At 39.4% G+C, this 25,230-nt stretch overlaps 1 protein-coding gene across 2 annotated transcripts in view; it reads right to left on the reverse strand.

Moving 5' to 3' along the window:
- Nucleotides 1–1,660: 1,660 nt before the first annotated feature.
- The window catches only part of LOC118206295, a 41,724-nt gene continuing 18,154 nt past the window's right edge, over nt 1,661–25,230 (reverse strand). The window contains exons 8-14 of one of the 2 annotated variants that reach the window (XM_035378797.1): nt 24,424–24,501; nt 16,715–16,905; nt 14,764–14,814; nt 13,897–13,947; nt 2,841–2,891; nt 2,454–2,504; nt 1,661–1,717 (exon numbers count right to left, since the gene is read on the reverse strand). In XM_035378797.1, coding sequence (XP_035234688.1) covers nt 1,703–1,717; nt 2,454–2,504; nt 2,841–2,891; nt 13,897–13,947; nt 14,764–14,814; nt 16,715–16,905; nt 24,424–24,501 — 488 coding nt within the window. In that variant the 3' untranslated portion in view covers nt 1,661–1,702. The other variant, XM_035378798.1, reaches the window with a different exon arrangement.

Raw genomic sequence — 25,230 nt, forward strand, 5'->3', positions numbered from 1 at the left:
GTAATGTAATGATTTTGCTTTTGGAGTAGCGTTTTATAGGTCAGCGTAACCGAAAATTTTCTCCTCTGCCAATGTCTAAATAAATAATACGGTAGGCTACTCTACTCACGCAGGTCGCGAGTTGATATTTCGTCTTTTGTTTCGTTTTTTCTCAAAGTCGTATTTATTATTTGAAATGTGTATTTATGTGTTATTATTCTCTGTCTCCGAGGCGCTCGGAAATGTGCATTCTCTGCTAAGCTTAGCAATGGATTGGAATATGTGTCTGACGTAGTGTTGCACGTTATACCGAAACTTCAGCACTATTTCGGTACTTAAAAAAAAAAAAGAAACGGTTTGGTATTAGAATTTTCCGACATTCGGTAGTTTTGTGTCAAATGTAAAAGCCAGGGAAATGTGTCTCCCGCATTACTGATTGAGAGGATGAAAAGTGTAAGTGTAAAAGTTGTGAGAATCTTCGCTAGATGGCAGTAGCAACTAAGGTTGCCAAGTGAGGTGACGGGCGCTTGTGCATTCCTTCGTTGATACAGCGCAAGCTTCGACTCAGTTGACTTCAGTAGCATTAGGTGTTCTAATTTGTAAATATTTTATTATAGGAAGATGCTGTATTGTTATTAAAATATGATGTTTTTAGATTTATTTAAAAGTGAAAGACCTGTTTAAAGATTATTTAGTTTACAATTGTTAAATTTTTGAAATATATTTAATATATTTTTCTATTATTTAGTGTTGTAACACTATAGGCCTATGCTTATTAATATGTTGAACAGGCTTCAACTTAAAGGTTGTTATTAAACTAGGTTTTTAATAAACCGTGAATTCGAAAATGAGGTCAACCCTTGCGGACATTACGTTTCTGATCTATTAAGGTAATTTCAGTATCGTTAGGTACCGAGTATTGAATCAGTATCGCTTCAGTTTCGAGTATTGTGATACTAAACCTGGTATCGATATCAAAGTCAAAATTTTGGTATCATGTCAACACTAGTGTGATGCTTTTTTTAGTTGCGGCGCAGAAACACTGCAGCTGTACATTCTCACACGCTGGGCCATCTAAGTGTTACGACATGTCATCTAAGTGTTACGACATAGCAAAGGCCTTTACGGGAAGCGGCCAGGACACATCCATGGCTACCTAACTAAGTCATCCGACAGCATCTCTAAGCACAAAATTGGCCATAAGTCATCAATTTTTTATACAATCATCATGATATTCAGTAGATATGTTGGGTGAAGGTATATGATCATGAGGAGAAAGCCATTTTAAAATCGCTCCATAAGGGGCGCAATGGTGCCAATGCTTGGACCCCTTCCAACGCCGCTTGCGGCTTTAATTGGGTTTGTGTTTATTGGCTAATATGGCACTGATTACAAATGGAGTGAAAGTTAAACTGATGAGCAGACTGACGTTGGGCTCAGGTTGTTGTGCTGTGCGGTGCAACCTGACCTCAGGAACAAACGCCATCTTGAAAATCTGTTAAAAAAAAGAAGAAAAAAAACATAATTTAACTTTGTAACCCCACTAGGGAATTGTGGAACTAATTGCTTGAATCCCTGCGATTATTATAGCTGGTGATTGCCCATTGTTACTTCCCAACAATCCAACATACCTGACACAAGATGACAACTGCAAATCCACGTTTCGGTGCCTGGATTCCAGATGTTTCTGCGAATTGCAGCGATCCATTTGCTTCTCTTTTCTTTAGCTTTCGGCAGTCTGTAAAAAGATAGCTCTGATTTCTTGTTGAATCTATTTGTACAGTCAGTTGCAAGAGCTCTTTCTATAAATAGTAGTTTGTGGGAGTATTTGAGTCAAGATAACATCAAATGGCCTTTTAAACCACACATAAAATATTTTGTGTACTTAAAGCATTATCGATTTAAAATGAGGCTTTATCTGTCAGGTGCGTGGGGGGTTAGGACCCAAACGCAGAGTGAGGGGGAAAAACTCAACACTCCAAATGGTATGAACAAAAGACTTTACTTAACAAGTTCAGGACAAAAGGGAACAAAAGGCCTCGCAGGGCAACTCTTTAAAAAAACACAAAGTAAATCTACAAAACTCAGGAAACAAAGAAAATCCAAAAATCCAAGAATGCATGGAAAAACGGAAACACACAGGGAGCTACTTAGGCGGAAAGACACAAGGCAGAAACATGACCAGAAGCACACACAAAAACAAGGATCCAGCACCTGAGTCAAGGAAGAAGGGAAATTAAATAGACCCGACACTGACGAGACACAGGAGGGCACAATGAACAATCAGGCCACAGAGAGGGAAGGGAAACCAAGACAAACCAAAAACAATAATAGAATAATTGAAAGCAATAATACAATTAAACAGGGGGAGCAGGACACAAAACAGAAGTGCCGCCATCTGGCGGCCCAACAAGGAAAGACAGAGACGGAAACACAGAACCATGACATTATCTGTTAAATATAGACTCTCACACCTCATTCACTATCATTTCTGTTGCATCTTGCAGAGTATGCATCTTCTTACTCTGTGGTAATACAGAAGATTAACAAGTATTTATACACTGAAACCGTTCTAGTAAGATTTATACCAAACATTATTCTCCCCTTGTCTATAGAGAGGTAATACTAAATCAGTTCATAATGCATATCCATTACAACAGAAGCTACCCTTGAGAATGCAGTCATGCTAAATCATAACTTTAAAAAATCTTATAAACCAGGTGTAGAATTTAAAAAACCTGTGGCAGTGTTCTAGCCCAAACCTCATCAAGTGGCCTTTTAAACCACACATAATATATTTTGTGTACTTGAAGCATTATCTATGCAAAATGAGGCTTTATCTGTTAAATATAGACTCTCACCTCATTCACTGATATTTCTAGTCCATCTTGCAGAGTATGTGCCTTCTCACTCTGTGGTGATACAAGAGATTAACAGGTCTTTAAACACTGAAACTGTTCTAGTATATATTATTCCACAGAATTATTCTCCCCTTATCTTTGTAGAGAGGTAATACTAGAAGTGTGTAATCCAAATGTTTACAACAGAAGCTGCTCCTGTGAATGGAGTGCTGCTAAAACATGACTTTATCAAGTTCTTACAAACCAGGTGTACAATATCTCAATAGTAGTTTGTTGGAGTTTTCTAGTTAAAACAACAGCAAATGGTCTTGTAAAGCCCATATAATATATTTTGTGTACTTAATGCATTATCTATTTAAAATGAGGCTTTATCTTTTAAATATAGACCAGGGTCGGCAACCTTTTTGATATGAAGTGCCATTTTAAAATTTTCTTGTCACTCAGTGTGCCATATCAACATTAAGGTTAACATTAATTAGTTTAATTATGACACCACACCAAAATTTGGTTACAACGTTGGTTCTGAAAGCATACAGGTGTACTATGAATATATATTATATAAAAACACAACATATTTTTCTAAATGTTATTATTTTGTTTTAATTCTTCAAAGAATAACATCATGATCATCTCTATCTGTGGCACTGTCAATCTGTCTTTCTGTGGTACAGAGACCTTCAGTAGTAACAACTTCAGAGGTGAGGAAGGACTTTCATGTCCTATGCATGGAAACAGTCTCTCAGTATCGGTCTCAGTATCAAGATCAAAGAAGTCCAGCTGTGGTTACAAATTATATCCACCAGGGGTCAGCACACTGCTTTCAATGACATTCCCTTATTGTCAATGACAGATATGAGTACTAGGCTACTGCAGCATACTGAAATATGAAATATGAGCACTAATAATGAACACACTGCAGCATACTGAAAGGGAGTATTAAGTGTAACAAACAGAAATATGAGCACTATACAAGTATGCTGCCATGCTTATGAAAACAACTATGAAACAACAAATATGAGCACTGAATGAGCAACAGAAATATGAGAAATATGGTGAGTACAGCACAATGACCACTACTGCAGCATATTGAGTGGGAGTATTAAGTGTACTATTCAAGTATGCTTATGAAAACATTCACAACAAATATGAGCACTGAATGAGCAACAGAAATACAAAAGTATGAAAAATATGATGAGCACAGCACAGCACTATTGTGGCATACTGAAATGGGTATTAAGTGCACTATACAAGTATGCTTATGAAAACATCCACATCTGAGATGAAAAAAAGAAAAAAAAAAGAGACCGGGATACCAGGCCTACCAGCCAATGTGATCCCTGGCTCTGCTTTCCTTTGCTGAGCTCTGAGATCTGGGGGTCGTACTTAGTCACTTTAAGTTGCACACAAGCTTCAGAGTGGCCAGTTGTCAAACGACTGCGGGAGGGGCTGAGCACGCTTTTCATGTGCGAGAATATCTTCTCACAGAGATATGTTGATCCGAAGACTGTCAGCAAAGCCAATGCAACATTCCTGAGACAGCTAAACTTCCCTGGTAGCGATGTCCAACAGGTGAAGATGCACATTACGTGATCACACCCTGCTGTGGTTTCCAGCTGTTTCCGTAGCTCTGCAAACTTGGTCACCCACAGTGTTGAACTCTTCAGCTCAATCAGCTGCATTTCCATGCCCTGTGTATCCAGCCAGTCTATCACAGATAAATCCAGTTCATGCTCATCAAAGCTCTCGGGTTCGATCAAGAAAGAGAACATAGGTCCATACTTCTGAAAGTCCCCAAAATCGTGTTGTGAACTCTGATTCAAGCCCGCTGATGTATTTGCATATTTCAGCGGTGCCGATGCTGTGCTGCGTGGACAGTACCTTCAAGTGCTTGAAATAGCAGAAAGTGGAGGTGGCAACGCCGCTTGAAAAAATTGGCATTGTCATGTCCAAAACAGTTTGCCCTGCACCTTGCAGTTGGAGATTGAGCTTGTTGAGGTGTCCAGTGATATCCGTGAAAAACATAAGTTTTTCAACCCACTTCTCGTCCTCGAGTTCTGGGTAGTCTTGGCCTTTTTCAGTCAGAAAGGCCTTTATGGCATCAAAGCAGCCGACAAACCGCTCCAAAACTTTTCCACAGCTTAGCCACCTAACCGCTGACAGACCAACCAACCTGCACGCATTTTGTGTACCAACCACGCAATTCTTGGTCAAAATATGCAGGTACGAAATTCCAGCTGAAACTACGCAAAAAAAAAAAATTACTGTAATTTAATTACGGAAAACAATCAAATAATACAAAACAATACCATACATTTATTCGGTATTTAAACTACATCCCTCGGATTGAACCAGATGCTACGACCTTGTGGTTCTGTAACCGCTCCCCGACCCACTCAACATCCACGGATACGCAGCGGTACTTTATTATCCACTGAAGCATAACGCTGCATTGCTGAGGTAAAATGGGAAGTGGGGAGTAATAGTCAAGAACAAAAATGTGACCGTAATGTTAACATATAAAACATTAAAACATGTTTGGTAACTTTACGAGATGATGCATTTCAAGGGGTATATCGTAATGAGATAAATTTGTGTATATAGTTAGCCGTAGTAGTAGCTCGCATACAATTTAGCCTCGTTACGAGACGTGTGAATAACTGATGGAGTAATTTAGCTGCAGTAACTCAAACGCTAAGGAGACTACCTGTTCAAACTTTGAATCGCGCACACTCTGTTGGAGCAAAGTGACCATTGCAAAGGTGTTTGACTATAGACTGCTAACGTAGCAAATAATTGCTATTATGGCAGCCAGTCACCCGACCAGCCTTGCAGTTAGAAAATAATGATGACGTCAGATGACGAGGATACTAACGAGAGAGAGAGAGCAGCAGACCTACTAAAAAGAAGCGAGTCCATGCCCCCCAGAAGTTCCTCGAAATATCAGGAGCAATGGCCATGCCTCCGTCCCTCAAAACGTCCGTTTTGCACATTGTGCAATTATGATTTTGACATTAGCCACCAAGGAGCTTCAGGTAATAATTTAGCTAAACCTCTAGTTACAAAGGCCTACATTCCTAGATAATTTTTCAACTGAATACTTTTTTTCATTAGGCCTATATGATGTGTGCCTATATAACCTGATTCAATTATTTAATTATTAAATAAAAATGGAAATCATGAACAGAAACTTGGTTTTATTCATAATTGACAGTGTTTTGCATCACAACATAAGTTTTTGTAAATACTTGAAAATGAAAACATATGTTACAATATACAAAATAAATTATTTCCATTTTTATTAAATAAGTGAATGCAATTCACTTAACTGATGGTTATCAGTTTGCATAAGCACACATCATATAATGAAATATTAATCATGAAAAAATTGTTTTAAGCAGGCGTACTCAAACTTTTGACTTGCAAGTGTATCATAATATAGCCTAGTGCAGTGCAAGTGATATTTTAGAATCAGGTCAAATTATACAATTTTGCCTGATCACTTTAACAGTCAAAACTAGAATTATGAAGAAAGGCTTGTGTGTGCGTGCAAAGCGAAGTGGTGCGAAAGCATGTGAACTAAGTGTTACACTGACTATTGTGGTACTCAAAATATTTTCCTAAGGTTGGCAGGTCTGCGCTGAGTGGAGAGGGATATCTTTGTATGTGCAGTCCATTTCCTCGAGCAGGGACTGGAACTGTCGGTATGTCCAAGCAGATCGCTTAACTATGAAGTTAACAACCTTCACCACTGTAGCCATGACGTCATTAAGATCTGACTTTGACATCTTTGCACAGAGGTTTTCTTGGTGTATTATGCAGTGGATTTTCATGATGGGGTGACCGACTTGTTCCTCAATTAATGTGACAGCTCCCCGCTGTTTCCCAACCATGGCGGGGGCGCCATCTGTTGTCACTGCAAAAATCTTGATCATGTCAATCTCTCGCTCATCAAAATGCTCAATAACAGCTTTGGCCACGTCCTCACCTTTTGTTGTTTCGGGCATTGATTTTAAGCAGCAGAGCTCCTCTCTTACTGTCGAATCATCACAGTATCTTGCCATGACTGCCAAATGTGGTATGTCATTAACATCCGCGCTCTCATCAAGTGCGATGCTAAATACTGTGGCATCTTTCAAATCAGCTGTTTGCTGCGCACTAACATTTTCTGCCATTTCTTTGATGTGTCGTTCAACATTTCTGGCTGACACGGGAATGTCTTTTATTCTCGATTTTATTGTCTCTTTGTTTGATAAGCCATCAAACAAAACCTCTGAGCTACAGAGGAAGGCCTGCTTAATATATTCGCCGTCGGTGAATGGCTTTCCACGTTTCGCAATGCAATAAGCACTGCGATAGCTTGCTTCAGTAGCATGATTTTTAGCAGTGGCAAAGACTTTGAGGGCTTTTGCTTGCTTCCCATACCTGGACACGGCACGTTTGATGGATTCTACCTTGTCAGCCTCGTCCTTGAAAGTTTTCTCGTGTTTGGTCTCAAAGTGGCGTTGACACTTGACGTTCGGCAAACAACATTTTCAAGACATAAAGTGCACACAGCACGGTCCTTCTGAAACATAAAACCCAACTCTTCTGTCCACGAGGGCTGGAATGACATATTGTTGGTTGGGATGGTACATTATTATTCAGCTATAGATATAGATATATGATTTTCAGCAGTAGGAACTACACTCCTGACTGCACTGTGTTGGTGTGACGTGGGCAGGGAAGGTGTACAGGGATGCAAACTTATCAGGGGTGAAAAAGGTGACAAAGATGCAAACCCCCTAGGGGGGTCCGGGGGCATGCCCCCCCAAGAAAAGAAATTTTTTTAAATATCAGCTTTAAAATGTGGATTTACAGTCGATTGTAGCATGAGGATATAGAGAAAAACTCACCCTAGAATTAATGTAATCTTACTGCTACAAAAGTAATGTAAGGGGGACATCAGTTCAGGGCACTTAAAAAATGAATAAATAAACAGTCAAGAGAGTGCAGAGCCGGGTCCAAAATTGGCGCAGAATAAATTTGACCAACTGGGTGGGCACAGCAGAAATTTAGGTGGGCATTGTCCACCCCTGCCCACTTCTAGATCTGGCCCTGGACTACATGTGTTTCGGGTGGTTCCCCGACAGACGCTTGAACCCGGGTCTCCTGGCTGAGAGTCCTGTACATTGACCACCAACCCACTTGACTAGGAGTCTAGACCCAAGAGCAGAGGAGGCTTGACAAACACAGTAGACTTTTCAAAAGAAAAGTTTTAATGCAGTCTTCTTTTCCAGCAATACAGGCTTTTACTCAAGACTTACACAGAGGCAGGCAAACTCAAGACTAAGCAATGAACACAACAGAAGGGAGTACTAATATAGTGAAGAACACAGGTGCAACGAATCACAAATCAACACAGGTGAAAGCAATAAGTCAACAGAACACAAAATACGATGACGATGTCGCCCTCTGGCAACCCGTGGAGGAAGCGGCAGCCAATGATTATGTCGCCCTCTGGCGACCAGTAGAGGCAGTGGCAGCCACCCTGCTTACAACATGCAAACTATTTTCAACCGTTCACCACGTTTTGGCAATATTCCAACTCTCACGTCATCACTGTTGCATGCATCACAAAAACTATTACATTACCAACGAACACTTACATTACAGTGAGAAATATCCTCATTATAAAATACCACTAACCTACTTTACTACTTCACTAACCATTTACTTAAAGACACTCAATTTCAAAAATACATATAACCGAAATATTTTCAGCAGTAACACTTACATTTGGACGATGAAATCTTATGTGTTCAGTAGAGACAGAGACAGAATGAATGCTGTCGCTCCCCAGTTCTAACTTAGCCCAGAAAACAGTATATCAGCAAACATATGCCTCAGCCATGCTCAGAATTTCTCAAGAATAATAGTATTTTCCAAGAAACGACGAATGTCATTGATAAAATTTTGCCAGGTGCAGTGTCTTTCACTGCTACCACAGACTGCATGCCTAATTCAGCTATATGGAGACAAAACTTTCGGTTAAGCTGGGATATAATACGCTCTCCCAAAAGTAAAATTAGACATATTTATACATCGTTAGAAAGCTTATTCTGTCACCTAGTGCCCCTTTTCCACCAACGCATTTCAAGGGCCAGTTCGGAGCCGGTGCCTAATCACGAACCAGTTCTTCGCTTTTCGACAGCAAAAGAACCGGCTCTCGGCCAGGAAAACTGGTTCCAAAGCAGCGCCAACACTTGGCTGGTCTAGAACCAAGAACCGCTTATGTCAGGGGCTGGGGGCGGGATTATCGTGACCAACCAAGACCAACTAAAACTTTGCGACCGCCAGGTAGAGTGAGAGCACCTATTATCGACCACCTTCTTTTGGCAGACAGGAAAACGTAAACTGATTTGCAACTATATATGAAATAGGCGAAATATCGGTAACAACCTGTACCTAGTTATGTAGGAATAAATGTCTTTGTTATCCTCCGGAGGTAATTTTTTCAGTACTTTCGCAATTTTTTTCTGTGCCAGCAAATAAGTGAGAGGTGGTCCAGCGCTAGCTTTTGGTTGCTAAGGGGACGTGTATCAACCACCCCATATAAATGAATGGAACTTGACATAAATTTTCTAGCATACTGTTTAAGTGTCCTGTCTTGCGTATTTGAGGTTAACATGAGAAAGGGTGGTCGCTATCAGCACGTCTAGGAATCCATACATATTCACGGTCGTAACCCAAGTCGCAGGACGCAAAACAGCCGTTAGGAAAGCAGTCTGAAATTATGAAGCAACGTCTGCACCATTGGATTTAATGGGTTGCAATGAGATAATTCCGAGCGTGTTGCTTGTCTTAAAGTTGATATAGTAAATAAGGCTGTAGTAATATAACTAAATGTATATGTATAGCCGCGTTTCCACCAAAATTACCCGGAACTTTCAGTCCCAGGAACTACTTTACCAGGAACTAAAAGGTTCCTTCAGCCAATGGTTGTCTGCGTTTCCACCAGGGTCTAAAGTCCCGCGAAGATTAGGCAAATTAGCCCACTGACGTATGAAAAAGCGACGTTGTCGTCGGTCCATCTGTCATATGATTTCTTCTGTAACCCCATACTACCACCGAAGTAGCCTACATTATTTTCTAATAAGGGGTTTATTCCACGTATATACAACGGGTTACCAACAATGACTATATATGGTTACTTTTGTATTTATTGATTTTTTTCGATTTAATCACATGGAATTGAAATATTCTTCTGCAGCCGTTTGGGCATATTTTACCGTTGTCAAGCAAAACTGTCGTTCGTAGTTGAACTTGGACCGTTATGCAACAAATAGGATATAACAGACCAATAGTCAGATTGTAACTGTTTTATATATCCTCTCAAACACATTCATTATGTTTTTATGCGAACATTCGCTTTCATGTCTTGAATCCGAAGCGACAGAATGCATTCACATTTCCAATATAACTGGCAACAACAGCAGAAAACATGCACACGTTGTAAACAATTTGCTGTTTGATTACTTTCTCATCGTCAATTCTATATAAGCTAATCGCAAAATGACAAGAATAGAACGAAAACTCGGACTTGCGTAAAAATTTAAATTAGTAATGGTAGAACCACCGTTTGTTTTCCTTCGAAGTTACTGCTAGCCGAGCAGCGAAGTGTGCCCTGCAGATGCGAACCATGCACCATAAATTAGTCCATAGTCTTCCTGGTCTTTTTGTGGAATTGAAGAATGGCAGAGTAAAATTACGGCAGTCTGAAAAAGCTAAAGGTACGATTACTAGAATTAACCTGTTATTTTACCCTGACAAAAAGTGCGGAAGGTGATTTCCAGTTTGCTTTTACTGTATCACCAATGTGAATTACGCAGAACTACCGCATACCTCACATAACTGTATCAAACGTTTTGAGTCAATTACAACGGGCTAACAAAGAAAATCCGGAAGAAAATATTCAGCAACCAAATTAATCCGTTTGAATGTTTTAGTACATAATATGCTGTCCCAGCACGAATGCTTAGCATTTTATAAAACGAATACTAAAGCAAGAAAAGAGCAGAAGAGCACACCTTATAATTCCAAGAGGTTGGCAGGTTATAACCAAAAGTAGGCTACTGCGCCGCATAACATACAAGTTATTATGAAAATAAGTCGGTTTGCGCCTGCATATTTTCAAACATGGCGCCTGAAAATACACACAAAAAATGCTACGAGTACTCGACCAATCAGAAATGTCCAGCGCTGCAAGCTCCACCCAAAAGGTTCCTGTACTTTCGGAAAGTACTACCCCCCGAGCAGGAACCTTTTGGGGGATAAAACAAAGCCCCAGGAACTAAATTTAGACCCTAGTTCCTGCGGTGGAAACGCACTGAGTTCCTCAAAAGGTTCCTAGTTCCGGGGCATAGTTCCTGCGGTGGAAACGCGGCTTATGAAGTTGGTTTTTTACATTTAGACAGTTTATTTTCTGTATTTTTACAGGACATACATTTTAATAGGTAACGATGTTGCTGGGAAAGCGGAGACGTATACAGACGTATACAGTGACGTAATGACATGGCTCTCTAGCCCGTGGAAAAGCAAACCGGTTTTTAGAAGGTTTGCAAGTTGAACCAACTGCGAACTGGAACTAGCACCAGCCCAGAAACAGAACTAGGTTCGTGTTGGTGGAAAAGGGGTACTATTGGATCGATTAACTGTCGATCAAGCCAGATTGTACTACAAAGGACTACAACACCGAAAGCAACGTGTGGTATTACGCACAGCTATTTTGGAAGGTACCCAGGCGTAACAAATGATCGTATATTTCACAAACGGATTGTCCAAGACAATACATGACCACTCCATCTGGAAAGGGACATCTCCACATGTAAAACCAATGATAAGGTTGTATATTTATTCCACATTTAGTCACAGATACTGACAGTGGAATGACATTATATAATTTTTGAAAAATTCATCTTATTTCAGTGTTAAGTGAGCAGCGTTTTTCACAGCTGTACCGGCATACCTTTGGCTATTGTTGGATTTATCTTGTTGCTACAACGGAATACAAATTTTTAGCGGTAAAAGAATGTTTTCATTAGGGCTGTCAATCGATTAAAATATTTAATCGCGATTAATCGCATGATTGTCCATAGTTAATTGTGATTAATTGCAAATTAATCACACATTTTTTATCTGTTCAAAATGGGATATTTTTAAAGTGTTTAATACTCTTATCAACATGGGAGTGGATAAATATGCTTGCTTTATGCAAATGTATGTTTATTTATTATTGGAAATCAATTAACAACCCAAAACAATGACAAATTGTCCAGAAACCCTCAAAGGTATTGCATTTAGCATAACAAAATATGCTCAAATCATAACATGGCAAACTCAAGCCCAACAGGCAACAACAGATGGGCATATTGACCTATTGTGTGTCCAACTTTATGCTTATAAAGGTTCACTAAAACATCCTGTTTTTTTAAGCATTAACACAAAACGATGGACCTCAATGCATCGCAACAACAGACACATTGTACAACAGGTACATTGGTCAGCTAAATGTTCCATTACTCAAAGATAATTCCCTGGATCCCTCGCACTTCTACAGCAAATCACACAACGTAATTGTGTCCAACAGTCCAACCTCACATGGGGAAAACAAAGGCCCACAAAAACATCCCCTTCTACTATGTGGGATCAAAACAGGATGATACAAAATAAAACAAACAATAAATAAAGTGAGCAGGAAAAAGTGGAAAGGGAGTATAATACAGAACTAGGACTCGAATTAGGGTATTGCAGTTAGGCTATACTTCCATTTCTTTGGATACAACAGTTAGGCTACTTCTATTTCTTTGCACCGAGCCAGTTCCTTAAACAGACAAGCCTGTTTACAGTGATACAGTCGGATGACAGTGCAGCTCCCCTCTTCTGAACAATATGCCCAGACAATGAAAAACTGCGTTCACGCTGTTTTACTCAGGGAAACATGGATTCCCACAAAAACACTGCTTCATTTTATTGTTAAGGAGTATATTAGATGAATAAATAGTGTGAAACCGCGAAACTAGTTAGGCTGCAGTAGTACTGAAATGTAAATATGGTATCACTGTCAGGTGTTTCGTTATATTATTTGCAGCATTTATTTCTGAGCAAAACCTACGTTTTCTAGCTAAGCTGGCTAGTGAAAAAAGTTGCTGATGGATATCGTAACTTTTAAATTTCACATAGCCTATTGCTATAATGAATGGGAAACATAAACGATACGAACGCATATCACATAATCAGACACCCAAATGAAAATGTATGAAAATTGTAAATACACCATTTTTCTTTCTTACCACGAACTACAAATGCCGCCATTTATCTCAAATTTCCAACCTATAATTCCGAGTTCTACAACCGTTTAGTTGCCTTTTTCACAAGTCGGACCTCGTTTTTTTTACTAGTTCCGAGTTGTCTTGAACGCAGCATAAGGGTCGGGCAAACGTTCATCACAACAGAATGTGCGTTAACATGTGTTAAAAAAATTAGTGGCGTTTGCGTTATTTGCGTTAATGCGTTATTATCGCGTTAACTTTGACAGCCCTAGTTTTCATGTATGCCCAGATCAACACTATTGTCCAGTGTGTCATGCATGGGGGGTATAGTTACAGATGAGACTGCAGGGAGGGGGTGCTTGGTAAATGCACGACCAGCACGACAATGGTGGCGCTGCGAAACTCAGTATTCGACACAGTTGTCCTGAATTGTCTACTAATAAAGCTAGAACGCCGAGTATGTGTTTTCAACTCATAATTTGCTTGCAGGAGCACAGAATGTCTGAATTGAGCAATCTAGGCATGCCGGCGTGCCGACCACTAGAGGCTTTGAGCTAAGAAGTTAAACACTGAAATTGTTATAGCAAGATTTATTCCACACAATACTTTCTCTCCTTGTCAATGTACAGAGGTAATACTAGAACACCTTGTAATCCATATGGATCACAACAGAAGTTGCCCCTGTGCGTGGAGTTCTGCTAAAATCTATCTATTCAAAATGAGGCTTTATCTGTTAAATATAGACTCACCACATTCAGTATAATTTCTGGTCCATCTTGCAACATATGTGTCTTCTTACTCTGTGGTAATACATGAGATTAACACGTCTTTAAACACTGAAATTGTTATGGCAAGATTTATTCCACAAAATAATTTCTCCCCTTTATATGTACAGAGGTAAAACTAGAACAGCTTGTAATCCATTGTCAGGGTTCTGTGTTTGTCTGCGTTTCCTTTTTTGGGCCGCCAGATGGCGGCACTTCAGTTTGTAGTTCTGTTCCTTTTTCTCTGTTTAATTGTATTATTGGTTCCACTTATTCTATTATTGTTTTTCAGTTGTCTAGTTATCCTTTCCCTCTGTGGTCTGATTGTGCATTGTGCCCTCCTGTGTCTTGTCAGTGTCTTGTCCATTTAAGTTCCTTTCTTCCCTGACTCGGGTGCTGGTTCCTTGTGTTTCTGGTTGTGTTTTGGTATGTGTTTCCACGTGTACTTTTGACTCTGTGTTTTGTCCTGAGTGTTTTCTACCCTGCCCAAGTTCTGTTTTTGCATGGTTTTGGATTTCTGGATTTTCTTTGTTTTTGCATTTCAAGAACTTTTGCTTTGTCTCTTTTTTTGAGACTTGCCCTGCGTGGCTTTGTTTTTGATCTCCTTGGTTTTTGTTCTTATTAAAAGTAAAATTCTCCCTTTTGGATTTTGAGTATTTTTTTCTCTGCGTTTGGGTCCTGGTCCCGTCTTTCGGTGACATCCATAAGCTTCACAACAGAAGTTGCCTCTAGTCTGTGGGAGTTTTCTAGTCAAAAAACATTAAATGGCCTTTTAAACCACACATGATATATTTTGCATATTTTACATTATCTATTCAAAATGATGCTTATCTGTTAAATATACACTCTTACCTCATTCACTATCAGTTCTGGTCTATCTTGCAGAGTATGTGTCTTCTCACTCTGTGGTAATTAGAAGATTAAGATTAACAGGTACTTAAACACTGAAATTGTAAAAGTAAGATCTGTTCCACAGAAATATTTCTCTCAATGTCTTTGTAGACAGGAAATTTTATCAATATCCATTGCAACAGAAACTACCCATGTGAATTGAGTCCTGCTAAACCATGACTTTAACAAGTCCTCACAAACCAGGTGCAGATTAAATAGTAGTGTGTAGGAGTTTTCTAGTCTAAAGTACATAAAATGGCCTTGTAAACCACAGTATGTTTTGTGCAATAAATGCATTATCTATTTCTATTTCAAATGATCCTTTATCTGTTAAATATGCTCTTACCTCATTCACCGTCATTTCTGAACCATTTTGCAGTGTGTCTTTATTCGATTTTGAATTGTGATTTATTCTACAGAAGCATGTACAATGTATATAGAAGCATGTACAGCATATCTACAGAAGTATGTATAATATATGTCATTGATATGATCTCTGTCAAATGGTTTGTGTTTTTGTTTGTTTCTCTGCTGCATGTGTGTTTATTTGACCTTGTTTTATTCAGTTTGACATTGATTCTCATCAAGCCATTTTTGTTTGTTTGCCAAGTGCATGTTGTTTATGTGATGCAGTGTTGTTCAGTTTGACCTCGACTCTTGTCTTGCCCTTCTGTTCCCTGTATAGTAACTCCAATTAATTAGGGTGATCCCAGTGGGATTTCTAATCCTTCCATCGGGAAACTATTTTGTTATTTTGCTTGGATATTTTTCCTTTGTTGTTTCTGAAGGTGACTGAGGGTGGAATGTTAAATCTCCCTGGGGTATGCAATTTGGACTCTTGGACTGTCTGCAGACTCATTGTCCTTAAGTTCATTATTTAAAGCCACCCCAAACACAGCAAACCATCATAAACTAGACACGGTCAAGATAGTGTTCTTTTGGTTAGGTAGTTTGGGATCAGACTTGTATGCCCATTTGCAGCAGCCATTTACATTACCCATTTCCCAGTTCCTTTATTTCTTGTTGCGGTCTGATCTAGACTGGGTCATAACGGTCATGCAAATGGCATGATATGCAAGTTGATATATACTGACATAATCCATATCCATTACAAACAGCAGCTGACCGAGTGAATGGAGTCCAATTAAAACATGAATTTAACAAGTCCTTACAAACCAGGAGATTAGTGGATTTTTAAACACTGAAATTGTTTTAGTTTAAGATTTATTCCACAAAATAATTCCTATTAATAAAAGTATGATTTTTAATTACCATGGAAAATAACCGAGTACTAGCACTTGGTCGAAAAATAAAAGGACTCCGTGCATCCCTATCTCATAAACTTCTGCTAAAGGTCAAAGGGTGCAACAGACAAGATTTTGAGGATTTCTAGTGTAAATGTTATGGCCAATTAAATTATTAACTCCACAAGTTGGCATGAAAACTGCAAACACATACAGACCTCTGACCTAGCTGCTGACAACTATACACATGCATGTGTTTAAAATTTCAGTGAAAAAACAAAAGCAAGACTGCTGAAAGAGGAGGACACTAAACATGTCCACAGAATAGAAATAGCCATATTTTTTTTGCTGAAAATGTATCCTTCCTTTGTGGTGGGTGATCGTACCCTTTGGCAGACAACTGAAAGCATGGTTTTTCAGATTTATAGGAAACCAATCTTAACTGCAATGGTGTCATTCTTTCCTATAGATATGACTCTATGCAAACAAAACTGATTTCATAATGGTAAGTTACGGCAAAACTCCTGCCAGTAGTAGTTTTTTAACTGTAGGAATAAGAGGCCAAATATCTACAATAAAATTAGCAGAATTACAAGAACCAATAGTAGTTGCACTAACAGAATAGCATCACAGAGGCCATTGCTTAGCTTCAGCAAACTGTTATTTACCTTTGTAGAGGTGCGCCATGGAAGATCAACTCCAATGTGGTTGAAAACAATCTCCTCACCCTTTTGTATATTCTTTATAGCAAATACACACAGATGAGGCGATCCATCAACTGCCATTTTTTTCATTTCTGAATTTGGTCTTGGTTCATCATTTACGAGTTGCCCAAGGGATCCGTCATCAGTGAAGGCATCTATGTAAGGGAATAAGTGTAAAACACATTAGTGTTTGGCATGCTTGCAGCACCAATGCAAGGCCTTCTTTCTCCTCTGGTCGTGGAAGGAGGCCATCAAGGACTTCAGAAATAAGACAAGAACAACTAGGAGGAGATATTTTATATTTTCCTGCAGTTAAGATCACAGGACAAATTTTGTGTTGAAACTCAAGAAAAATAAATTGGTAGAGTAGACTGGTAGTCCACCAGGCTTTAAACGTTGTGAAATATGGTTGCCTAGGCAAACCATCTGAACACACCATATGTCTGGGCTAACAATTAGGTCACCCCTGCTTTAGGCTACTGCAAACCTCAAGAGTATATTTAGTCAACCACTTTTGATAGACTTTTATGTTGATAAAATGTAGTGTTTAATTACAACGTGATAAGTTCATTCACCAGTGATCAGCACCATCAGAAAGTAAAAAATGCAAGCAATGAAGATCTGGATTGGTTTCTTAACTTTTGTGACGGTTAAAAGTACAGTTGTGGTCAAGGAGTTGGAGAATGGATTTTGAAGCAAGTACTCACGCATGACAAATTCCAGGCGAGGATGAAAATATTAATTTTGCCTTTGTAATGCACTCTGGAATGGTAAAAGTAACATAAGCTGCGTTTTCACCCAAAGTACCCGGAACTTTTAGTCCCAGGAACTACTTTTCAAGGAACTAAAAGTTTCCTTTAGCCCATTGTTGTCTGTGTTTCCACTGTGGTCTAAAGACCTGCGAACATTAGGCAAATTAGTCCGCTGACCTATGAAAAAGCAACGACTGTTTTACACGTCAGTTTTGCGATATACAACAATATAATATGGAAATACAATTACAAACCTGGAAGCAAGTTAAAATAAGGAACGGCAATGAAGATTATAATTGTAGGCCTACTATACGCTCTGTAACCCTGTTAAAAGCTACACCAATGCTCCCTCCATCAACAGAAACAAATGCTTTCACAAATGATCTAGCTCAATTTGACACAATTAGTTTGTCTTAATTTGACCAATGTGGGTTGAAAAATCAAGGACATTTTTCCATGCAGACTTTTACGTATGGAATTGTTTTCTACAGTACCCTGGTGCAGCCACATAAACATGTTTGTTTATTGAACCATTGCTAAATATATGCCGTAAATGGAGACCGAATGATATGAAAAAATAAAAAATTACAACAACAAAAAAATCACAAAAACATACAGTAGACTCAGATGGCATAAACAGATATTTGCTGACACATACTTTTGGTCAATTTTTAATTAATAAATACACACATAAATAAAAAGATCTTTGAAGACGCATTTCCTGTTGTCCAGAACTGTAAAGGGAAGTCAACAGATATCGTACTGTGGAGGACAATCATAGGAAAAATGGAGAAGCGACCATGTTTCAATTTGAGTGACAGTACATTTGCACACTGGTCCACAATAGTGAAAGTACAGTAGACTATCTGAGCATTGAGCAATACAGCTTTACTTCCCCAGTATTTTATTTTGTTATCCACTCCTTAAGATAAGACACAAAAATGTGTACTTTGCATTTATTGTTTATTGAATTTTTTTCTTTTTTATCATTTGAATTCCTGTATTTATTTTAATTTTTTAATTGTTTATGGATGTTCTAATACTGCATTGTCGTCCGTGGGGTACTGTGTTTCATTCTAGTTCTTACACCCATCTGTAATGAGAAGAATGAAAATAAACACAACTAGAACAATCTTTTCATTTTAACTGACTGTAGAAAAAATGATAGCTCCAGTCCTGGCACAAATTATGGAGAGAGACTGCCTTTATGAAATATTTGATTGAGTTTGATGATTAATGTAATATTTTCCAACAATCTCTCTTTGTGGCATAATAAATGTAATATGTAATAAGCTTAATATCAACAAAAACAGTATGTAGGTGGGATTGGATTTGTTGTGGGTTCATCATGTTTTATATACACTCATTGGCTATGTAGTCAAGGCGATAGGGAAGGGTAAAGAAACCTTTTTCAGCCAATCTTGACTTTCTGCAGGCTTTGTCATTTCTTGGCAAGTTACTCATTATGTGTGAGGTGGAAAGCAGGTTTTACCACTTCTATACCCTTCAATATGTATGTTCTATTTACATTCTATGTATGTAGATGTTACAGCCATACCACAAGGCAATAGACTTACTGTTTTGTTGCTTAGCAACATCTATCAGTAAGCAACAGACGTCAAACCTATGCTGAGTTGGAACCAGGAGATAAATTATCAAAATAAATATTTAAAACATGACGAAACCACAAATCATCCAATCTCACTTGGTTCAGTTAAGCCATTAATTAATTAATATCAAATTAATAACGGACTAGTGCGTTATAATTTTTATTTCGTGTGAGCAACGCGGAGTCATTTTACGGCTGAAAACGGGATCACTGACATTGTATGATCTTCCCTGGTTATATTTTGTTTAATAAAACTTCTAAATACTTTTGGCATTACTTCTTAGTTATAGCAATACATGTTTAAGCTATTTAGCTACAGGTTTAATCGGAAATTAAAACCAGCACATAATAAATATGTCCAACTGCACAGCTGCGCTGTCTGTGAGATACTCCTTCTCGCACACTCCCAGTGCCTCTGGCCGAGGCGGGGGCACTGGTTTGCTCATTTCCCTGTCCTGAAAGTTTTGTGTCCTCCCCAGTCCTAACCTTATTCCCTCCTCCCTTGAAGTTCATGCAGTTACTGTGACTCATCCTTCAAAACTCCACATTGTTGTCCACTTGACCCCATCCCATCTACAGTCCTCCAATCCATTTCCAGCTAGATCCTTCCCTATCTGTCCTCCATTGTTAATTCCTCCCTAGCCTCTTGTCATGTTCCCTCTGATTTTAAGATGGCTCGCGTTACCCCACTCCTCAAAAAACCCACTTCAGACCCCTCTGATGTAATGAATTATCGACCCGTATCGCTTCTACCTTTTCTGTCCAAAACTCTTGAGCGAGCAGTGCTTAAACAACTAACCTCTTTTCTCCATCAGAACAACCCGCTAGACCCTCACCAGTCTGGCTTCCAATCCGGGCACTCAACAGAGACTGCCCTCCTGGCTGTGACGGAGGAACTTCGGCCTCACGCCTCTCCTATGTCCTGATCCTCCTTGACCTGTTTGCAGCATTCGACAAGGTCAACCACAAAAGGTCAACCACATCTCTAGGACCGCCCTGTCTTGGTTTGCTTCCTATCTTGCAGATAGGTCCTACCAGGTCACCTGGATGGGGTCTGCCTCTGCTTCTCATCCCCTTGTTACAGGAGTACCACAGGGATTTGTACTGGGTCCTCTGTTGTTCTCCATATACACCAAATCTCTTGGTTCAGTTAATTCACACGGCTTCTCCTATCATTGTTATGCAGACGACACGCAACTCTTCTTCTCTTTCCCCCCCTCTGCCTCACAGGTTGATGATAAAATATCTTCCTGCCTGGCTGACATATCTACCTGGATGGCCAGCCACCACCTGAAGCTCAACCTCAACAAAACTGAGCTGCTGTTCTTCCCATACAAGACCTCCATACTATATGAGCTCTCAATCATGGTTGATGGCACCACAGTGCCTGCCTCTCACTCTGCAAAGAGACTGGGGGTGGTCCTGGACGACCAGCTGGATCTCAAGGAGCACATCAAGGCAACATCACGGTCCTGCAGATTCCTTCTGTACAACGTCAGAAGGATTCGACCATACCTGACTACGTACTCCACCCAGCTGCTCATCCATGCTATGGTGATATCCCGCCTTGATTACTGCAACTCTCTCCTTGCAAACCTGCCAGCTTGTGCCATACAGCCACTACAAATGATTCAAAATGCCGTTGCCTAACTCATCTACAACCATCCCAAATTTTCCCACGTCACTCCTCTGCTGCGGTCACTCCACTGGTTACTGGTTGCTGCCAGGATCAGGTTCAAAGTCCTGACCCTCACCTACACTGCAGTCAACAGGACGGCCCCTATATACTTGCAGGACATGATTTGATTCTATACGCCTGCTCAACCACTCCGCTCTGCAGCAGCAGGGCGCCTTGCACCCCCTCCCACCCGAGTGGGGATCTCAAAGGTTCTCCACCCTAGCTCCCCAGTGGTGGAACAAACTCCCTGTCCCTCTTCAAACCTCTCCCTCACTATCCATCTTCGGCCGTGGTCTGAAGACGCATCTCTTCAGATTATACCTGGACTAACTGCCACCACTCTGTGTATCATTTCACATTAAATCCCCCCTTTCATGACACTCATATTACATGTACCCCCATTCCAGCACTTTCTGTAATTTGTATTTTTCCTAATATTGTAGCTTGTGCTTCTTCCTAGTTTGGCTTGGCATAAGTTAGGTCAGAATAGTGTTCACTGTGTAAACTGAACTGTGTTCTTGGCTAGAAATAGCTGTATGAAATGAGTATCGTACCTTATTGAACCTGTGTTTTGTAGTTGTCCAATGACCATGATATGCACTTTCATACGTCGCTTTGGATAAAAGCGTCCGCTAAATAATGTCGGCAAAGTTTTCATTCTAAAAATTCGAACAAATGCTAACAAACTAAATCTTTAATTTATCATATTCATTCAGACTCAATTTTTGAAAAAAAAAAAAAGTGACTGCCCGATTTCCACAAAAGAATGTCCTGTGAGAAATCTTGTTAATGTATCATTATCCTCATCCTTCATTTCAGCCACAGACCACAGAAATTGGGAGTATGTCCAGCACAATGCTCATAGCTCTTAAACAGAATGAAAAGAGGTAATTTGATTGACTACTGATAAATCCAGCTCTGCCACATTCGCTGAAAATATATTCAGTATAACCCAGCGCTGTTTCCAGGAGCACCACACGTTTTGCACAGTGCCCTCCTCACCTCTGATCCCTGTGGGTCTTAGCAATGCAGGCATAACTACAGAATATTAAAATGGTCAAGCTAAGGCTGTTAAAGACAGGAGTCCTAGCTACCTTAGTTCAGAACTTACATTAACACTGAAAAATATTACTAGCTGGTGAAAGTGATGTTTGTTAATGTTTACTAGCTAGCCGAGCTATTGTAGAGTGAATTGATTGTTTAGGTGGATGACCCATTGGCTATATAAATGGAAATAAACCAATAATAAATTAACTTGCTGGAAGCCATTCTTTATCTCAATTAGCGTAGCTACTGCTTCTGTCCCTTGTTCTGCTCGGCATGACAAACATGGCTGAAACCATCAAAGACAACTGGCCAGAGACTTTACTAGCTCTAGTATGTAAAAAGAAAGTTGAAAACCTACAAAAGTACTGTATGTGTGTGTAGGGGGCCACAGTGGCACTTTCCACCTACAGGGGCACTAATCCTATGCAACTGATAATACCAGCAAAAAAAGTCATGGTTTTCTGGTCTGTTTAAAATCAAGGAGGGGTAGTTATCAGCCATAATAACAAATGCTTCTCTGAAATATTCTAAATCAGTGTGTGTCAAATGTAAATGTAATCCATATTTGCACTGACTTCGTAGAGGACATGAACAAAATTACAGAAAATGTTTTATGGGCACACTGAAAATGTCCTTTTTAACCAAATGTCCCCATAATCCTGGTGAATGTAGCAATATTTTGTGCCATAATCCAAGTATATAAAAATAAATACAAACACACAAACTTGCTCAGATATCACACAATCTGTTAGCACTACGCTACTGCAGGTTAAAGCAGCATTAGACTGGCATTAGACCGGTTAAGTTAATAGATGGTGTTTAACAGATTATTATCTTAGAATTTAGAGTATTAGCTCAATGCAAGTGCAGGTTACAGAAGTGTTAGCCTGGCTCAGCTAACACACAATGTCTAAACACCATTCTGACGCAGGTTACAACAGCACTAGCCTGGTTTAGCTAATGCACAGAGGACTAGCATTGGCCCCATGCTACTAGCATATCACAGAAGCACCCTATGAGAAGTCCTGCAGGGCTTTGGTGTGCAGAAGTAGCATCCCTCACCACTGTGGGCTTGCAGTAGGTGTCTGCAAAGGCAGGTCCAGGCCTTGAAGCAAAAGGGATAAAGACTGCTTAGCTTCATAGAGAATTGGACAGAAACTAGTGTTATAAACTATAAAACTCAATGCCTGCAGAAGAAATGTCTTGTTTTTTGGTATGACATACAATTTTATCGTACCTGAGCCAGGTGCATTGAAACGGCCATAACAACAACATGAAGTCATCTAGCAAGGCAGGTGGCCAGACAATCAAGCTTTCTACGTAACGGACCGTGCATAACATAAAATATCTAGCTAGCCAACCTGGTCAGCTCAGTGCCACCGGCGACAAAAGTCAGACTTTAAAACATAAGTTTCCTTTCCATTTTGGTGTCTGTGCTTGTTACAGTGCACATTAGATGAATATTAATACTAGAGTTTGACTGATAAAAAGGCATGGCTTATCATTCAGGATGACACTGATTTTAGCATGCAATAGGTGGGTATGGATGCCAATTATATTAATATATTGTACACTCTCTGGTGTTGAAATACAGCTCCCTCACGCTGTGTGACTCTGGAGTGTCATCTGAAAGTATTGACATGGAGACAGTACAGTACCCTACATGTAAACTGCATTTAATGGAAAATATTAAAATTTGTAGGAATCCATGAATTGTGATCATGTAATAAACATATCAACAACATATTATTGACATTGAAGCACTTGCACAATGCTAATATTAGCCCATGAGCCAGGCTTGAAGGAGTCCCTGGCACGTTTAGTTGACTAAAGCTAAAAACCTTGCTTAGCTAATGTCATATCATTCAGAAATCATAATCAAGCCATACAATATCAAGATTAATGATGTTGGCCTCATGCCACCCCTGCTGTGACATTGTCCAAATATGCTACATGTGTGGCATATTTTATGCCATAATTAACTAGCTGGCTAGCTACCTTGGTGTTATTGACCAACCAGGCTCCCAAATTAGCTATACTAAGATTTCTGTAAAGACAGCTTGTTTTTGTCTTATCATTAGTTAGCGTAATGAAAATAATAGACCAGTTTGTCAACTAGAAAACATCATTTGACCTGAGGATAACATTTAGCAGGATCCACTTAAGCATGATATTTGAAGTGAGTTCTCACTTCTCACCTGTAATTTACACCTGATATTTTCAACATTTTTCCCATAGGGAGAAATATATATAGTAATATGCTGAACGGCCTTCCTGCTCGATAAATCCTGGACATCAGTCTAGGTCTTGAAAAATCCACATTGTTGATCTCCAAGTAAGACAGCTGCTTTTGGATGCTCGCAGTCAGATTATAGTATTCCATGGCAAAATAGCAATGCCTAAGACATAGCTGGGCTAAATTTGAGTTTTTTCTGTTATGGCTCCTGTGTCAAAGACAACAATTACATCATATTTCAAGAATGATTGCTGGATTTTCGGATGCGTCTGATTCTAAATCTGATTCTCCCTGTATCCCTCCAAGAGCTGGAAGAAGCCCGACCTTTGTAAATGGCCATGCAAAGCCTACCTGTGTTTGGCCATTTCTGTCTTGCACGTGTGCGGTTTTGTAGGCATCTCTGGACCCAAGAGCGCCAGCTTAGTTTGTCTGTAGAAAAAAGAAGAGGAAAACTAAATGGTAAATTCAGCATTTGTCAGTCCACCAGCAGAGGGCGCTGTGTGTGTGCCATGCGGTTCTGTTCCAGCCTTTAGTGTTATTTTTATTTATTCATTTTACTTAGTTCACAAGGACCATGTGTAATTTTTTACATAAATTTCACAAAGTGAAATACAATACATCACACCACAGTTAGCTACAACTAATTTCCATCTGCAGTCCCTTGGCAGGTCACAACACAATACACAACAAACAATCAGTACAAAATAGAGTTAATATAACAATATCCACACTACTAATACTAGTAGTATTACACTAAACACTAAACTCTATCCAACCTTTAGCTGCACAGGAGAATGCATTAAGATAGGGTACATGTCTTCATGTAACTGGGGTCACCATACCATTGAGAGATAGCTTTGCAAGTGAAAGCATATTTACCAAATGATTTACAATCGGAATTATATAATTTCCTCCAGATGAGGATCTAGTATTTCTGCTATTGCCATCTGAGCAAAGTGTTACAAATGTTTTGAGTGGTGGTGGGGCCACATTGTGACTAATTTAAAAAACTAAATAAACATTAGAATTAGTAATGACATTGCATTGGTTTTTGCTAGAATTTTTGGTGCTTGTCTGAAAGAGATACATTTTTCTGAATTCTCTCCAGCTTGTGACCAGTTAGTTATACAATAACTCAAATGTGTGAAGAGCAGGGAC

This window comes from Anguilla anguilla, chromosome 10 (genome assembly GCF_013347855.1).
Source record: "Anguilla anguilla isolate fAngAng1 chromosome 10, fAngAng1.pri, whole genome shotgun sequence".
Lineage (NCBI taxonomy): Eukaryota > Metazoa > Chordata > Actinopteri > Anguilliformes > Anguillidae > Anguilla > Anguilla anguilla.